This window comes from Strongylocentrotus purpuratus, unplaced genomic scaffold, assembly GCF_000002235.5.
Source record: "Strongylocentrotus purpuratus isolate Spur 01 unplaced genomic scaffold, Spur_5.0 spur5_scaffold_14, whole genome shotgun sequence".
Classification (NCBI taxonomy): domain Eukaryota; kingdom Metazoa; phylum Echinodermata; class Echinoidea; order Camarodonta; family Strongylocentrotidae; genus Strongylocentrotus; species Strongylocentrotus purpuratus.
In genome coordinates this window covers 5,449,862-5,469,946 of record NW_022145599.1, presented here as the reverse complement: position 1 = coordinate 5,469,946, position 20,085 = coordinate 5,449,862, and the positions used below count along the sequence as shown (strand labels likewise).

General features: G+C 36.4%; 1 protein-coding gene across 1 annotated transcript; it reads right to left on the bottom strand.

The window, feature by feature from the left end:
• Positions 1-8,352: 8,352 nt before the first annotated feature.
• LOC105442554 lies at positions 8,353-10,009 on the bottom strand. Its single transcript, XM_030985018.1, has 2 exons — positions 9,945-10,009; positions 8,353-9,241 (listed from the first exon to the last, which is right to left on the bottom strand). The coding sequence occupies exon 2, from the start codon at positions 9,151-9,153 to the stop codon at positions 8,608-8,610; it is 546 nt and encodes a 181-aa protein (XP_030840878.1). The 5' UTR covers positions 9,154-9,241; positions 9,945-10,009; the 3' UTR covers positions 8,353-8,607.
• Between the last annotated feature and the right edge of the window lie 10,076 nt (positions 10,010-20,085).

Here is a 20,085-nt window from a genome sequence, read left to right as displayed (position 1 = left end):
CGCGCCGGAACGTAAAGCTTGGACAACGTATTGAGGGGGCGAACCATTGCACACCAAACATGTTTATACGGTATTTTAAAAAGAAATTCTCCTATAGATCTGATGTGGGAAGGTGATTAAACTTCTTTCAAACGATAGGAGGAGAACATATTATTATTGTAACATATAAAACAAGAATTTGGAGACTATGAGTATGACATTAAACTCACATATCCCTGATCTAATTCAGATAAAAGAACTACAAGTGAAATGTTCTCAAAAAACGGTCATCTTCCGACAAATACAATTCGAAACGCATTATATGAACAATCAGTTTTTATTATTATGTCTTTTCAATCAAATAATTAGCACATCTGTAACATAATAGATATTTTTCAAGTGAAGACGCAGTACAGAGGGTAGAGGAAGGGGGAGTGGGAGTGAAAAAGAGAGAGAGAAATATGAGAGAGAGAGAGAGAGAGAGAGAGAGAGAGAGAGAGAGAGAGAGAGAGAGAGAGAGAGAGAGAGAGAGAGAGAGAGCGGGAAAGAGACAAGCGACGTGTTACACTATGCGTGAGATCGCCGAACAGACACAGGAAATATTCGAAAGTACGCCATCTGTAGGTAGTAATTATTATTAAAAGAGAATGAAACTGTCATGAAGAACACCAAGTCTAAAATCCAAATTTTGTCGAATGTTTTCTGTTCTTCATGTCTGCTTCTCCTTCTTCTTCTACAGCGTTTTTTTTTCTTCTTCTTTTTTCTTTCTTTCGTTGATTCTTTTCCTTTTCTTTCTTTATTTCTTTCCGTCCTTCCTTCTTTACATTTTGTTTTACACAATGCTCCCTTGGCAGTTCATGGGTAGTGCATTCACTCCTTCCCACCAACTCTCACATGACTCCATATAGGCCTACTATGCTAGACATAGTCGGAAAGATGTCCCAGTTGAATGTATTCTGTTTGCATTTGTTTATAATTGCTGATTAATCTTTTAATATATTTGCCGATGCATTGAAATAAACTCTCCATTCGCCAACATGAAATTGTTCATACTTTCTTTGCAGATAATGGGGCATTCATGGGGCAGAGGAGCATCGTAAATTTAATGTAAAAGCACGGTGTACTCTACTTCAAAATGACCCCCTCCCATTGTCCCTCCGACAATATCAGGTATACCTTGATAGAAGTATTTGAAAATAGGAGGAGGAAAATAAAGTAATTGAAAAAAATTGAAAACTTTGAAGAATGAGAAAGTTATGAGTTTCAAGTGTTGAAGATCAGTACACAAAATAGCAATTCATTTCATTTCGTTTGGTGTAAATAAGGTAGATGGGGGGATGGGGGGGGGGGGGGGTACTCCTAAAAGTACCCATCGATTCATTCTAGAGCAGTGAGATGTTTTAAAGGATCAAAATAACGAATATGATGAAAACGCTATATCAAATGAAGCATATCATTCAATGTCGTATTGTGATCAGTATTTATTATTTTGGTAAACGAGAAGGAACCGCTTAATCAATGGTATAAGCGAGGGGGGGGGGGGGGGGGGGGGGGGGGGGGGGGGGGGGGGGGGGGGGGGGGGTAGGAGACCCCTTTTTTTGGTCCAATTTTTCAGGAAATATTTTGCGCCGACTCAGTCAGCCGGTGAATAAGCGGGGGGGGGGTGAGACCACTATTTTTTTTTTTTTTTGGACCTAATTCGTGAGATTTTTGTTTTGTTTTTATTCTTTTTTTGTTGTTGACCCGTCAGCCTCCCCCCGTGGATCCACGCCTGCAGAGGATCCAGCCGGCGTCAAGGGGGGGGGGGGGGGGTAGCTAAATCTTAATACAAAATTTAGTGCCGTCTCAGCCGGCCGGCGAATAAGGGGGAGGGGGGGGGCGCTTTTGTGTTTTGTTTTATAAAGGTTAACTTTACGTTATTATCCTATTTTTTAAAAACCTTTTTAGGGAGCTTGGGGGTGGGGGGCCGGGCCGGAAAAATTGCTACGTGGGTCCGCCCCTGGTAGGCTATGTTCATAAATAAAAAAATAAAAAACTATTTTGTATAAATGTGCCAAACTTTTGTTAAATGTAATAACTCCGCATAAAGACGTTATACACGTAACTGAGACATAAATGTTTTTCCCCTCTCTTTCTCATCCATTGCGCACCCACGAGAGACCACATACCCCACCCTCTCCATCATGTTTAATCACTGAGAATGGGGTCAACTGGTCCAGTGATCCTAGCCCGACGTCACCTTTGCAGTAGATTTTATATCGTACTAGTAAGTGAGGCATAACATTTTAAGATCAACTGAATCGAATGAGACTGGAGAGGGCCGAATACCTGCTCGTAGCAAGTGGAATCTGTCGTCAAGACCTCATCTCCTGAACAGATGACGAAGAATTTTGCTTTCCTTATCACTCTGCGACAATTGTATGAACATTAATTGAGCTCGTTATTAGTTGATCAAACTGCATTAGAACAACAATGTTTTCTTTTTCTGTGGGCGGCGGGGGTGGGGTTGGGGGGGGGGGGTAATAGGGCGTTGAGTGATTTAATAAAAGGGTCATACTTTAATATATTTTATATCGCATCAGCAACTCAGCTCTGTAGCGTTTTTTGAAAGGAGGTGGGGTGAGCATGAGAAGGAACAGTAAATGCTCCTGTGTTATATACAGGTCCACTAAAAAAGTGTGAGGTTCCGCGCCCACGCATACTTTTATGACAATTCAATTTAATCCATATTAATAGTACCCTTGTCGTGGAATGTTTATTTCTAATTTTATATTAATATTCCGGCCAAATATATTTGCGGCATATATATTTTGTTAATACTAAACATAAAACCTACTTACATCTAAGTAAGGGCTACCATGGTATGGATTGTGTCTTTGCAATAAACTTTACGCTTTAGCAATAGATGATATTAAATTATAGAAGTGAGAGTGTGAAGCGATACTGATTGACTTCAGCAAGCTCCCGGGTAAATGATAAAAACATCTAAGGCATCCCGGGAATTCCCCCCTTACACCACCACAGGCAATGTCAGTTGTCTACCAGTCGCGATGACGGGTGTGTATTACTAGTACATGACTCGACAATGTAGTGTGTCGGCGTCGTCGTTCAGGCTATTCCATATGTGTATGTCCATTTGCCCTTGCTCTCCCTCTCGATCTTCTTTCTCTCCGTAACCGCCCCTCCTCCCCCCCCCCCTCTCTCTCTCTCTCTCTCTCTCTCTCTCTCTCTCTTTTTCTTTATCCCTCTCTTTGCAGCTATCTGACCATCCATCTGAAATATTGTATCAAGCCATATTGTGTTCATGAAAATGTATGATGAAAAAAAGAAAAAAGATGCAGAAACCAATAAATCGAATCAAATCAAATCATATCAAAATCTATCTATCTATTTATATATCCAGCTATATATATATATCTGTCTGTCTGTTTATCTATCTATCTATCTCTCACTCTCCTTCTTTCTTTCTCTCTCTCTTATTCTCTAGCAAACATCTTAATTTCCTTTTGGTCGCCTAATCCTCCTCCTCTCTCTCTCTACTTCGCCTTATTTAATATTTTATCCTCTCCCTTCTATCTTCTCTCTTTCCCTATTTACTAGGGTTCCCAACGTGCTTTTACTTACTCACCTTTCACCGCTTATACATTTTGAGACATTTATCATTAATCAAAAGGTCAAATTTAAACTGATATCATTACGTTTTCGTTACTCGAAGTTCATGTTAATGAATACAGGCCAACATTAATCCGTTCACATCTGTTTGAAAAAAATCCTTAAGATTTAAAGATGTGTTCTTTTTCTTATTGACTAATATACCGCGTTTAAATTATTATAATATCATGATTACATAATACCATATACATCGAAATCATGATGACGGCCATAAAAATCATATTGCTCTTGAATAATGCAAGATTTAAAGGTCATGCATCTACCTACATTGAAAATTGAGGCGAAAATCATGTCTTTCAAATTTTAAGGAAGACACTTCGTTTTTATAAGGTATGGAATGCTTCTTCACAGTAATTACACATTTTTTTTCACGTACCTTTATTTATCTTTAATTGTTCAAGATTTTATGGGGCAGGATGAGCCCCTGCGCTTATTAAAAGAAATGAGAATGATGATAAATAAAAATGTTTCTACATCTTCTGAAGATAGGACTGAAATCATAAATCATTATAGGGAAGTAGTTTCGATCAGGGGGAATGTGCTCGAATCGTCCCGTTTATAACCTTAACATCATGTACTCTTTGACGCTGGAGAGTAGTGAATGTTTACACAGTCGAAGAAGATCCCACATCGTGCCTCCTCGTTTTCTAATTAATACCACAGCGATGGGCAACGGTCGTTATAACTTTTATCACCCTCCTCCTGGCCTGGGGATATAATCATTGCCATGCTCCTATGACGATTGTTCCGCATTTCCTACACAAATCGATTTGGAAACTTCATCCCTAGACCAAATACTATACCAATATCTAATTCTAAAGTCAACCTAGCATCCCATTTCATCCCTAACCATTATTTTCTTTGACGAAAAAAAAAAGAAAAATCACGGAGCGATTACCACCGAAACGTATGATGGAGCACCTTAATCAGAAATTACAACGTTAATGAAGTATCCAACTTTGGAAACAGTCCATAAACCTTCCTACACGCCCCCCCCCCCCCCGCCTTATAGCTGACAGTCCAGCAGAATGAAAATGCAACTTGCAATGGGTCTGCGGCACGTGCAACTGTCGAGACACACTCCCGGCCGGTGGAGGATCTCCCCCCCCCCCCCCCCAGTTCATCAATTTTAGATACGACAGTAGTTACCTGCCATCACCACGCTATCGCGTTGTAAACAAAATGTATCCTGATGATTTGTGATGTTATGATCCATTAAACCTATCACTGCCTCAAGCATGCACGAATGAAACATAAAAGGCCTCGACCAAGGAGATTCCAGAACTCCTTGCCTCGACTTCGTACCATTTTATGTACCAAACATAATTATACCTGGCGCAATTCAACACGAACCTCCTTTTCTCTTCTCTTTCAGTTTTAAGGCGACTGCTTCATTTTGTAATGTAAATTTCATATCAGTATTTCCTAGTTGACCATTCCTGAATCCTGAATTAAAGCTCCAAGTATTGACCATTAAAGTCGTTTGTATATTGGCATTTAAAACGATTACAATCAATGTAGATTCATCTGAATTATTGGTTTGAATATTTTGTCAATATACAGTGTTATAAAAAATTAGTATTTCCATTTCCAACTACATATCGACATTAAACACAGTAGCAGCTGATATAAGTTCTAATGGGCCATGAACTGTACTCGACTGCTAGAAGATACTAAACGTGCTAGCTATTATGGTCTATATACCGGAGATAAGCCCCTTTGAAAGCCTCGATGAACTTCTGACATACCACTCGTCTTAATTACCACCAGCCGAGAGACTTGACAACCATCACAATGCAGCCATGACAGTCGCGAGACAGTTATTTAAAGTGGACAATCAACTCTCTCATCTGAATGTCACTAGTTTCTGTCCTCACATGGAAATCTCTGTATAGGTTGATCATCCTTTTTGAGCGTCCATTTTTGTTGGGGGAATTCAACTCCCAAATGTATCCACTACTCAGTATAATATTTTCATACGATGAAATTACATGATGATAAAACTGACAAAAGTATATGTATAGACATAGTGGATGTATGACCACATCTTTTAACGCAGACAGTTTTCCTTATGTACGTCATGTACTCGAAGCATTTTAAACAGCACATATTATTTATAAGACCGACATAATGTTTGTCATTTTGTTCACTAGATGGGGAGAAAGTTTAACTTTATAACCCTCAATATTTAAAAGGTAAAGTATTGATTTCAGTCAAATTTGAAATTCGTTGTAGAACGTGAGTCATTTTTTTGTTTAGTTTTGTACAATATTATTGTCCAAGGGCAACTGGAAAAAACGCAATGCATGATACATTGGACAGCTTATAATATTTTCACAAAATCGCTCCCTATTCATGCACAGTTACAAAATTATCATTTTAGTGTCGGTATGATGTTAAGAAATGGTTTAACAATTAATCTGCTTTTCAAAGGTTTAAGATAAAAACAGTATCTTTAATATTAAGTAAAACAACGTTCAATCATAGATAATTCATACATAAAAATCAAATTTATGCAACTTATATTGTCGAAAGCATTTTAATTATATGTTCGAAATATCAATAACAAAACAATGGAAATAATTAATCAAACAATAAAAATATTTCAATGAGGCAATTATAAAAAAAAAAAAACATAGATCAATTCGTTCGTCCAGAACTCTAAACCATTTATCGTCCGATAAAAGGAAACAGGGCGATAAACCCTCGGCGTATGTTATGACGTATTTCAGCAGCATTTCTTCAGACAAAATATATTAGAAACGTGACACACTAGATCGAATGCAAAATCTACCCCTTTACCATCCCGAACTGTCACCGTAGGTAATTGTTGCTACGCTACTTCGAATGTAGCATTTTAATACTACTATACTACTACTACTACTAATACTACTATTCCATGTCCTCTAATATACCTTATCCCTTAGTAGGTTTTTTTTTCCTTCATATCTTTTTTATTGCTATCCTTGTAGCATTTCGATGAGGTAAAATTGCGATGTCTGGACCGTACACAGGCGCGTACGCAGGGGGGGGGGGGGGTTTGGGGGGTTAAACCCCCCCTTTGGAAATTATTTGTGTGTAAACCCCCCTAAAAAAAACCTAAAACCCCCCCCTTTTGGATTTTTTTTTTGAGGTCCCAAAAAAAAAAAAAAATGTGTCCTCTTACCCCCCCCCCCCCCCCCCCCCGCTTATTCAGCGGCTGGCTGAGTCGTTGCGAAATTTTCGGACCGATTTATAAATGTTAAAACCCCCCCCCCTTGAAAAAATCCTGCGTACGCGCCTGACCGTACATGTGCCAATACTACATCGTTACACAACACCTTTTGGTTTAGCGACTCCATGCTAAGTGTGCATGGAAACTACTCATTGCAATATAATTTATACAGATTACCTTTTCCAATTTCATGGAGAAGGACAACAAGTATGTTATCAAAATTTAAGATGTATGTTCCTCGATTTCTTTCAAAAATGTCAATTGGTAAGGAACAAGAAGCAGTTTTTAAAGATATATTATATACGTCGAGTGCATACCAAATTTTCTATAACAAAATGCAGTTCATTACAAGTAATAAGCTCTGCGAACCATAATTACAGTTCCTGTTTAATTTGTTGAATTTATTTGACGGAAAATAAAGATGATACATGAAAAGTGCCCCGTTTCAGGTTTATCATTAGCTTGATCACTCAACAACAAATTATAGGTCTCCTGTCTAATTTATACCACTAATGAGATTATCCGTCAATAAAAGACGGAAAAGATACCGAAAGCTTTCCTACATGGAGAATACAAATCATAATTGTTTGACTTATATTCCTCCCCATCATACCAATAGCTGACTTGCAACAATAGAATAATAAATTTGACCATTACGGTTGACGGGTAATGAATTCATAATGAGATTCAACCTGAATTATTTACCTCAAAATGGAATATGCCAATATACTTGCATGAATATATATAAGCTGTAAAACAAAGATCGACGTTGTGGTAAAATTTTTGCGATGTACTGCACAATCGTTTTCAGCTTATCATTCCCTTTCTTTATTTCTTTTTTTGGGGTTCTTCTTTCGATCTTTCATTTCTCCTTTTTCTTCTTTCTTTGTTTCTTTGTTTCTTTATTTTTCTCCTTTATCTCTTTCTTTCTTCTTCTTCTTTCGTGCTTTTTTCTTTCTTCTTTTTCATCTTCTTCTTCTTACTCTCCTTCTCCCTTATCTTTCTTCTTCTTCTTCTTCTTCTTCTTCAATGTTAGTAAATTCATACCAAGTAGCATTACTGGGGGAAAACATGATTAAAATGTTTCAAATGCACATATTACACAGAGATACATGACAACTAATAGCAGAAAGTGTTGTTATAATATGCCTAGATATTTAATTTTTAATGTATTGTGCTTTGACTTCTACAAAACCGAGTAATCCACTTTAAAAAAAATTAAACGTAGCTTTGACTCTTCATTTTCTGCTTTTTGATCGTTTATACGAAATGCACTTTACGCCATAATTGCCCTTAGACTTATTTTTTAGAGATATATTTGGGTCGCTTTTTGTTGTATGTCTTGCTGCATGAAACACATCATATTTATCAATAGCAGCACTCCAACTTAATTAGCTCAAATGTATACCTTTAAACAAAGGAGAGGGGGAATCTTTCCTAATATATGAACATGTTCCCCATTTCCCAAGGAACTACATGAATTACATTTTAACATTAAAATGCTTTTCTTGGAAACAACTCTCCCCAAAACACTAACTGGTTGGAAACAAAAGAGAACATAATTGACTGGCGAGACAACAGAGCGTTATGTAAACTCCTGATGTGACGTAACGCTCCAAATCACTAGTACTGCTTGATAAAACAGAATACCGTTATTTCTGACCCAGGTTAACAGAAGTCGAAGTTTGTTACAAATTATTATAAATTCAATTAAGTCTTTCGCAATCACATGCCATTTTTAGCTAGAGATATATTTCCCGCGCTACGTAAGATGGACTGTTGTTGGATTTAACGGACTTTAAGGTTACGTCTTGTTGCGTTTCCTTGACTATCTTGTGCCGCTGACACGTGTATCTCCATATGACCAAGGCACATATTGTCACTAATGTAGCAACGACGACGAGGATGATGCCCATCGTTCTGGACGTCGACGCGACACCATCGAGCAGGAAAACCAAACCAGCGATGAGGAGGCTCACAGCGAGGAGTGAGCACAAGACGGCCGCTGTGCAGAAGCACCTGTAATGCGTACCGTTGGAGGTGTTCCTAGTGCTGGTGTGGCTAAAGGTGCGGTCAGTAGTTGGTGATCGGGCGTGGCCACTAGCATTTGATCGGGCGCGGTCACTGTTTGCACTGCAGGAGCGACTGGGGGGCGCTGTACCCTGGAAATTGGTGTGGGTCACCAGGATAGGTTCTTGAGCTGCCTGAAGCATGTAGCTACCTGCGGCCATGGGATGTCCCGGCCATGACAGCGATGTCTTGCTCGATTGCGTGCTCAAGCTCGGCATGATTGGAAACAAGTCAGCTGGTATAATTGGATGAGATGGTTGTCAGATGTACGACAGATGAGCGTTTGTTATCCTTCCCAATTTGATGCTAGAGGGAGGGGGGGGGGGGTGGAGAATAAAGTGAGGTTCTTAATACTCTTCATGACGTATAGATGATGACAGATGTTTGAAGACGTACATTCATTTACACTTATACTTTTGTAAAAGTCATCCTACTTTCTTTGCCTCGAACGTGACATTTTGAAAAGTGCGAACATAACAAAGATGTCTTAAGAAATCCGAACATGATTTATATGGGGAATAGAATAGAGTATTGAAATTGCCCCTAAAATGTTTTTTCGAAAGCAGTTGTGATCATATTTCACTGTGATTTTTTCTTTCTTCGAAGAGAATTTGTCCGCCACTTTATCTCTTAAGTTAAACTTAATGGATAATATTCTGAATAGTGTGTACCGGTATTGTATGTACATGTATAAAATAATCATTTTCAATACTCTTTGTAAAATGAGATATTGTGGAAACCAATAAACTATCTAAACTATCTAATTAAAAATAAACGAATCATAAAGGCTGTCACCAGATCCACACCATTGGCAGAGACTTTGAATCTGAAATTTGAAAAAAAAAAATCCCTCGTCCATCTTTATGTCTAACACACTTTGCCTATTAAAAGTACCGGTCGGTCTTCACGATCTATTTTTGAGGGTCAAAAATTGCAAACGCCTGTTAGTATAATTAAAAAGCTCTGAAAATAAAGAATATTTTCTATCCTAGTTTATTGAGACACTTACCCTATTTAAGATACGCAATACAGAACGATGTGCATCCGGGATTTATACAATCTGCAATAACATAAAGAGACAAATCGTTAGACAGACCCCACATAAGGATAAATGTAAATTTAGAATGTTCTCTTGCATTCTGACATATTATTTGAAGTCGAAAATTTATTGTTTATTTGGCAACTATCCGATAAAGAAGTTAAACGTCGAAGAAAAAGGAAAAATGGCAAATGTTGGATATATTTGAAAATATAATTATCATTTCATAACTAGAAACATGCGGGTAACGTAAAACATACCAAATGTTGCACCGAAAGATCAACTTGTATTGTTCACGTTCCGTCACCATATACGTATTCTCACTTTAGATAAAATTACATCGAAATCAATGTAAGATTTATCTTCATCATGCTCAGGGCATTTGCAAGGCACTCAAATCAATAATAATGATGTTGAATCATTTTGCAATAATATTCAAAGAATAAAGAAAAACTAAGGGAAATAACTTCATAGCTGAAATAAAGTTTATGAAGTTTTCACTTGATTACTTCTTTCAATCGATGGCGCATTTAATCCTTTAAGAAACCATTAAGAAATAATTACGACACAAAACAAAGTAACTGAAACGTTCTTACCTTACCGAATACTCTTATTCATATATCCATGTAAAAAAGTATTTATCCTCGTTTAGTGAAAACAATAAATCAAATTGAATACAGCAGCCTGGTTGAGAGAGTAGACGTAACCTATTCGCTTGATGTCTGTGGTAAAGTGACTGTATTATCGCAATGAATAGAGACGCGGTAACCAATATACCAGGGTGTAGCATTTCGATCGGAAGAAAGGAATCTCGCGCGTCTAAACACTGGGATAGGCCAGCTGATGGCTGGGTTATCAGATAAGGAATCACGATCGTAATTAGAGCAGCAAGGATTCTGAAAATATTGAGAGAGGTGTAAGTGGGATACAGCTGAGGTGGTGACTGGTTAGCTTGAAGTATATACAACTAAATTTGTCATACCCTTACGAAGTTTTGTATTTCTAAAAGTATGTGAAAAATTGGTTTGTCCCAATTTATGTTTCTTGAGAATGATGACATATTAAAGCTTACATATAAACTTAAGGTACTCAACAAAGCTAGCCCTAATCCAACCAATCCACCTTTCATTCTTGAGGAAGGCAAAACACACACACACACACACACACACACAAATTAATTGACAAGGGTATGAAATAGTTTAGTTAACTGTGTGAGATTATCTTTGTTGGAAGAAAATGTTAGGCATTTGCTGTAACATAATTCGGAACAAAAACTCTGGCGATATTAATTGGCTTTGTGATTGAAAATCCATTATATCTTAATTTGACATGTAATATTCGAAAATTAACAGTCATGCTCATCACATACTTGGTTGGCATTGGAATACTTACCAAACTGTTCCAGCTCATCACAATATAACGTAATTCATAATAAAATAGATGTATTAAAGTCGATACTGCACTGAGAATAATGGTGGTGATGTTGGTTGAGATGATGATAAGACAATACAAATTTATACATTGATATTTTCACAGGTAATACATAATTGATATTAATTGATCAATTGTGGTGTGAAGATCTTTTTTCTCTCATTTGAGAAATTGTCATTAATATTGAAAACGATAAACTTCAATGTGATCTTTTTTAGATCCCATATTCCTTGTACCACATTACCAAGTAGGAGCCGTCAAGGCACGGATTATCAACACATTTAATTTCGAGGACTCCGTGGTCGCATAATAGCCTCTCGGCTATACTTTGAGGTAGAGAAGAATATTAATTTTCTTTGATGCCCATTGAAATATATTTCTTGGATTTATTTTTATTAGGGCGTGAGAATTTATCGGGAAGTAAACGCTCGGGAGAGTCGGGACAAAATGGAAATAGCTGAGAGGAAACATCTACATTCGAACAATGAATACCTGTATATGAGGTGATGCATGTTAAGGTCGGCCCTTTTTAAATGATCATGTTTCGTGACAGGTTGTCTGTAGTGATGTGATATACTGAATCTCTTTAACGTTGACAAGCATCAGAGACATAACTCTACTTGCAATTTTGGTCAGGGGTGGCAGGTATTTTTCAAACGTGGGGGGGGGGGGGGGGGGAGGTCACCAGATAGAGCACTTAAAAACTAGGGCTCCCTATATAAAAGCTCGGTGTGAAAGTTTGATCATGACATACTGTTACGAACCTCGTACATATTCATGTCCATATGTATATAATATTATGCGCATGAGCAGAAGACTCGTTTTGAAAGAACTGATTTTTGAACTGATAAACCTAAGAACGTCTGCATAGGTATTTTATCATTTTGTTTGTTTTGATTATGTTGCTACTGTTGTTTGGTTATGATTTAAAGGTTATAAACAGTTTGCTTTTGAGACCTGGAAGCGATTTTGATTATGTTACCACTGATACCTTTACCTAAAAAATGTTTTAGGAGTCACTATTGACTCTCACCTATATTTTAATGAGCATATACGTAGTAGTATACATACGTCAATATCAAGGAATATTGGAATACTGTATAAGTTTAACAAACACTTATGTTGTAATATTGTACGGGGCAATTGTATCATAACAAGAATTAATTCCTTATGTTTGCTTCAAAAGAGAGCGATGCGCATGATTTCAAACTCAAATTATTTATCACACATGGAACCTTTACTTCATCGTTTAAAAACATTAAAAATACAAGATTTTCACATTTTTCAGACAAGCATTTTTTATGTATAAATATTCTCATAATCAAGTCCTATCACTATTTCACAACATTTACAGTTTAAACTCAAACATTCACACATATCCCACCACCGTTCAAAAAATGATCACTTAGTAAATCCTTAACAATATTTAGCCCAAAAGTCAGTAAGACATCATGGACTAGATGTTCCTTACGTAATTCGATAAGGCATTGTTCATCTCTTTATTCTTATATACTTTCTCTTTAAAAAACCCTCTTACATCGAAATATCTGCACAATTGATTTCAAAATGCAGCAGTATTAATATTATTGATATCTCAAATTTTGGTCACATTGAAAGTCATTTTTTGGATATTTTGTATTCTATTTCGTATTCTTTGTTTCCTTTATTGAAAAGGCTGCATTTGGTTCCACTACACGATACAACAAAGAGATACGTGCACTTCCACAATTTGCTCCACACACACACACGGACGCTCGCGCACACACGCCTACGCACCACACGCACGCACACACACACACACACACACACACATACGCATAATACACTGATACTGCACGCTCACAAACTCATACACAAAGATCGTCTAAACACTTTTTCATTTTAAATTAAGAGTTTTCGTTTGAGGCCGCCATCCTACAGATATTTGTCCACAGATAGTTCGGATAATACTTAAAGTTTATAATAGTATGTTATAGAGATATTAAGTTTCGTTATAACATATTATGTAAGTAACATTTTGACACGAAGTTATCTTGGTTTGTATATTTTGTCTTATACCTTACGTTTATATGTTCTTTGTTATTCAGTTTTTATATTTGGCAAAAATGCAGAAATCAAATCAAATCAAAAGAATGAAAAAGCCTGAATCCGAAGTCCGGGCAGTTAAAATGCTTAGAGACAACGTTGATTTATTTCAGAAGCGCTTTATAAACCCCCAAATAGACCCCTTCTAGCTGCGACTATAAACTGTAATGGAATGCCGCTGCACTTATCACATTGTAACTCCGATTAAGTTGACATTCATCTTCTATTAATTATTAACCAAGACCCATTACAATACAATACATGGAGACACCATATCTCACACTGTGACAGCGGGCAGAAACCTTCTCCCAGGCCCCCGTCTGTGCATGTGGAGATGCCATGTTGTTCTACCAGCACATTAACTTATCATCATCTCTAGCTCCATGGGAGCTGATGTTATCCGATAGAGCCAAGAGGGTCGCGACTTTATTTTGATTTAAAAGTCAGTTAAAAAAGTAACGTGCATAGAACATGTCATAAACATACGTCGTCGGACGTTTATAGGCCCTGTAATTTCATCTTAGGGTTTCCTTACCTATTTCTTTCAGATTTCACAAGTCTGATATTATATTATTTCCGGATCTTTAAAATATTTCCACTTTAAGAATTCGGTTACATGTCGTTTTTACGAATGTTCCTTATTCCGAAAATGCAATAGGGTCTATGATTCCAAAATTGACAAAATATTGTATAAGTCCGAAAACAAAACGGTAACCCCAAATAATTCCTTCGTTGACAAGTTAACCCATTGCCTGCTGGAACCGGGTGGTCGCTGTATTAAGCCTATGGGAATTAGATAATTCAGTAAGTCAACGGGTTAATAGAAAACCCTCATACTTCGTACCTTTCATGTACAGTGTGCATTGCAGGAATACCTTTTTTTAATGTGATATAGTCTGCTCTTGATTCGCGAATGTAATAGCTTTAAATTCTTAACTACCATTACCAATCTCTCACTGACTCAGTCATGTGTTAGCCAGGTGCCTCTCCATGTGTTATATCCACCGTCATAAGTACAATATATGAACATTTATTCGGTTATGTTTATTGGTTTTAAATGTTCAAGTCACCAATGCATCTCACGTGTTATAGTGTATTTGTTTCCTGTTTGAAAATATTATTTTGATAAATTTGATCGGATATTTATTTTCAATTGGTTGCTTTTTCGGCAACATTTGAAAGAAAGCCATTCAATTTAACTGGGTTGAATTAAAATTCTTATTTTGCATTTCTAATTTGTATGATTTAGCTCTTTTAGTTGATGTTAGTTATCTTTATGATTTTGTGACAATGACATATGGAAAAAAACAAAAACAAATACAAATACTTGAGTATAAATGATTGTAAAAAGAATGCAAACATTTTATTCCTCTTTGTATAATGGCTGAATATCAAATTAATGATGTTTAACTCACTTTAAATAAACTTTTAACATGTTCAAAGTATTAAATACCAATAAAGAAAAAAACAATACAACGTAAAAAAGTGATACTGTGTTCATTTACTCATTTTTTTAGCATTGCAAATGCCAATACATACCAAATGATATAGGAGTTTAATATCTTAAAGAATGGTTAGCCCTATTCTATGTCCGTTTTTTAAACAAGGAAATGCCAGAATAGTTTGACGACCTGTTCACATTTGCATTTGCATATAAACCGAGGTATTAGGAGGAATATCCTTTCATTTAATAAAAACGCCTTTAAAGGAAAATTTTGGAAAATACTTTATCTTGCAAGCAATATTGGTTCATTCACTTCACTCTCATTCAACAGGGTTAGAGTTAAAATCTAAATTGGATGCTATGTCTTTGACAATAATGAAAATAATAATAATTCGTTCTTGTAAAGCGCATAACCCATATCGATATAACGTCCTCATGCGCTTCCAAACAGCTTTGGAAATAATTACCCTGGCTTTTAATAGCTCCGGCGGCCATTACCAGCGCACATTGCATTTTAAGGAATAATCTTATACACCAGGTACCCATTTACCTCATCTGGGTGGAGTGTGGCAAATGTAGATTAACATCTTGCCAAAGGAAATTAGTGTTGTGGAAACTTATCCACTAAACTACAACACATCTACAAGACGTTTTTAATCTACGATATTGTCTCTCTAATTCAACTTCAGGTATTTGGATACCTTGTTGGGTGAAATCACTTTACTGAAATCTGATGAAAACTAGCAATATTCGTCTCGGATCCGCATGGAAACGAGAAAACAGTAGTATTTACTCGATTTTCGGGGCAATTGCTTTCTATTTTCTTCTGTCTTATTGAGCAAAATCATTATTGCTATTATCCAAATGTATAATCATAGCCAGTCTACATGTATAATTATATGAATTTTAAAAAAGGTTGAAACGCACAGAATGTTCTGTATTGTCTATTCAATTATTAATCCTGCTAACAACTACGAATTATGTTAAAGCCTCTACTCAACTGATGCTCTAATTTACGTTTTATATCACACCTGTGGCAATCGATTTATAGAAGGCGTGAAACCATGAGTCACTCAATCCTATTTTGATCAAAAGCAACATGAGTTTTGCTGTTTAAATCGCATGCGTCACTCTTTTCGTTCATTTGTCCGACAATAATAATTCTGATTACAATAAGGCACAAATATCAACCTCTGGAGTATTCCAAATGACATGTAAAAAACATTCGAATAATTGTGAATTAACGTTTTGCATTAGATGGATCTTAGGTTTGTTTACATGTTTGTAGGCCATTGTTTATTTGGAAGAACAGAAGGTTAGTTATTCCAATATACTCTCTTGCATCAAATTTACTATCAGCCAGTTTATTACATTTCGTGTGTCGTTCAGTCTATTGATAGCTCATGACTGTAAATTCAAACATGCCAAATACATTACTTATAATAATGAGAAAACCCAAGTAGATTCTGCAAAATATTATTTCACAAATAAGAATGTATTCATTAGCTCAGAGTACATGATTCATTAAGAATATAATAAATTCAATCACAGGCAAATGGAAGCACTTTTATATTTGACAATTAAAGGCAATATGATTTAGGAAAAGAAATAACGTTGAAAGGTGTAGGAAATTGCATTATAAGTACTGTATGTGAATATCAATTCATTTTTCCCCTTCAAACTACAGTTGATTTTTTCCAGACCTGCATTAATTCGTTATACGATGGCGGAGGTTGATTGGGAGAATCCGGAGGAGGTGGGGATCGCTGTGCGTGATATCGATGATATTGATTATGATTACGGACGGATTGATCCGGTGGATACTGATTACTGAGGGATGGGACAGACGATGGATGGTTGCCGCTTGATTCATCATGTTTGATAGATCCTGGACGTGTATTAGGTTGATACGAATACACGAAGGTTGGTTGTTCGCATGTTCCTTTAACATCCGGAGGGCGTACAACCCATGGAGATGATGCAGAAGGTTGGGCAATGGTAGTTGTCGTCATGGTAGTACCAGAGTACATCACTGAGGTTGATGTCCTCCGCTTAATATAGCAGCACCAAATGACAGATACGATCATCAATATGGCTCCAACTACAACAACTGCTATACCTCCATACAACTGTCGCTTGGCTGAACTTTTCAATTCTGGAAAACTTTCATACAAACTGTCGGATAGACTTTCCATCCGTGTCGACGCTATAGCTAGGATAGCAGCTCCCGTTGCAATAATAAAGCACGACATCACCGTCAAACATATTGAACATGGGAGGCAGCGATGTAGACATGGTCTGTTTTGCGGATTCTCATTCATATTGTACGTGTTTGTCTGTACCATCACAGGAGCAGGGCTGCCGGATGCCACCATTTTCATCTATAGATTATGCATTAGTGGTGTGAGAGAAATCTCTATTATTCTCGCTTCCTCTGTGTTCACTCACTTTGCAGAAATGTCGGCTGATTCCTCCCCTGAAAATTAAAAAAAGTATACTCAGTTTTTAAAAAAAAAATAAAAAAATTGGGGGGGGGGGGGGATTGATCTGATGATTTATTAATTCATTTGTTTGTTCATTCAAAAACATTACAAAAATATCACAAAAAGATTTACACATCAACCAACCCCCACCCTCCCCCCCCCCCCAAAAAAAAAAGAAGATAAAAAAACAACAACGATACCAACAAATGATATCTGAAGACTTCATCCGGCAATCATACAAGATCATTGTTTTAAGCAAACGCTAACCTTTGTAAGCCCTTTAAATTGCCATATTATATTCATATTTGTATCTTCTTAAGTTCTGTTACAAACGGTGTATCTTCCAAACATGTTCCTGGATAAAACGAAAAGGGTTCAGTCCCGAATTGAGCCAAAGCCACAGAAAGGGAACGTCTGATTACGAACCATGCCATCAATAATTACGCATACAATATTCTTGGCAAGAAAAATCCAACTAAATATCACTATTGATATTAGTACTACTCAAATAACAATGAAGATAAGAAATGATGATTATTTTACAAATATTCGCATGCTTCATAATATATGAAACGCCAAATTAAGAATTTCTAGAGTGAATTTTATAGTTCACTGAGGCCGCAGGCTGAGGTTGAAGATTTAATAACGCGAGGGAAATTCTGAATTCGGAGGCGAACATATGTTATATTAAACAACGATGCATACAATAGTTGTGATATAAAATGTTGGGTGTCACGTGACATCATAACAGCCCATAGGATACACGCTAAAAATCTCCTATTTGTTGTATATTTAATCAGATATGCTCTAAACCTCATTTCTTATAGAATTTGCAAACATCAGTCATATCAACCACTGTTTAATGAACAAAAGTTACAAGTTATATTACTTTCTGTGGATCAATTGTAATTTACCCGAGGTATATTACGACATTAGAGTCTGTGCATACTTTGGGATAGACTAGCATATCGTTGCAAGTTCAAGGTTTATGATAGGTATGATATGACAAAGACAATGTCAGCGGTGAGGCACTCGTTGGAAATACCGGCTATTCAGTTCACATGTCCTTATATAATAGTTAGACATTGTCAACTCGTAGACTCGTAGCAAAGCTGGTGTTCGCATATTTACTGTAAAAATACCAAATCTTTCACCAAATCAGAAATCCTCGGAGATCAATTAAAAGAAGAAAGAAAATGTATCTATTCCCAGAATAGTTAACCCCCTATTCATTTCATTACTTTCTTTACTTCTATTTACTATCAAGAGGTCCCAAGTGCCGGTTATCATTATTATTATTAGTAATAGCATTAGTATTATTATTATGCATACGGATAGTAAGCCTATAGCATTCATATAGTGTTATTCGCAAATGAAGAAGAAAAAAAATTCATGCCAAATAATTATAACTTTAATATGGATTCAAAACAACCATCATCATTTTCATCATCACATAAAAATGAAAATGAATAATAGATTATTAGCATGGATATTTTGTATCAATCATAGCTGATTTGAATAATTGGCAAACTCCAGTCTATCTCGGTAAACATTTATATAAGATGGGGACATACATGACAATCTATAGGGAGAATCAACGAAGGTGCATATCCTTATCACGGTGATCGTTTCATAATTATGCGAATAATTCTTACCTCATTTCATGATGTCAGGTATGATGAAACAAAACGGCCTCATAATAGGAGTAGACCGAGTGAATCCTACTAAAATATGCTCGGATGGGCGGATAGTACAGCAAAACTTGATCTTAATTTCCTCTCATTGATACTGTGCGTATACATTAGTTGATGGGAAGCCTATCCCCATGACGCGAGAAGAAACGATTCGGGGATACAGATAGGCGGATGCAGCATGCGACTCCCACATAACTTGATGATCGAGTCATCGGCTGGGTTGTTCATAATATATATGACTATGGAAAGCCATGGCGAATTCATAACACTGCTTAAAAATATAATCTCCACTGCTCCGTCGAAACCTATTCCATTGGGCCTGAAAAACTATTTCAACTTTTGTCTTCCATTCCTATCGATACCTTATTTAAAAAGTATATGTATGTCTGTTTGATTATAATCAATGTATACAACAGACTAACGAATGCTACTGTACTATTTCTCGAGTTTTTATACCTTGTCGCTTTTGTTATTATTGTATCTATTGTATTTTGTAGGTTGTATATAGTATATTTTTAATTCGAGACAATCCAAATGAAGCATTATAGGTTCGAGCCTATATATAGCGTAGACATACGATTTTGTCCGAATGCGCCTACCACTTTCAATATTTCTAACAAGGAATACGAACTTGCAATAATACTGATTCAGTGTAAAAATATTCAAAAAATACGAAAAGGTATTCCCTATTTTAAAAAGGAAAGACAATCGTAAAGTATGGCTTACTTTATTAAAGAAACAAATAATAGCCTAGGATCCAAACATAGATGAAGTTGCAAGACAACACAATATATGACGGATTGCGATGTGAGCACTCATATACTCGCATATATTTCATAGCAATCGGAATAACAATAAAACAGGTAGTTCAAAAGCACGAAAATTGGACCTTGATGTGTATAAATATTAGAGATTCAAGATTCAATATGATAATATAGTAGTATTACAAAAATGATCGTAAATATTTTCAACAA

Bases quoted from the DNA above. Each gene is read 5' to 3' on its own strand.
- LOC105442554 (XM_030985018.1), bottom strand. From the start codon at position 9,153: ATGCCGAGCTTGAGCACGCAATCGAGCAAGACATCGCTGTCATGGCCG.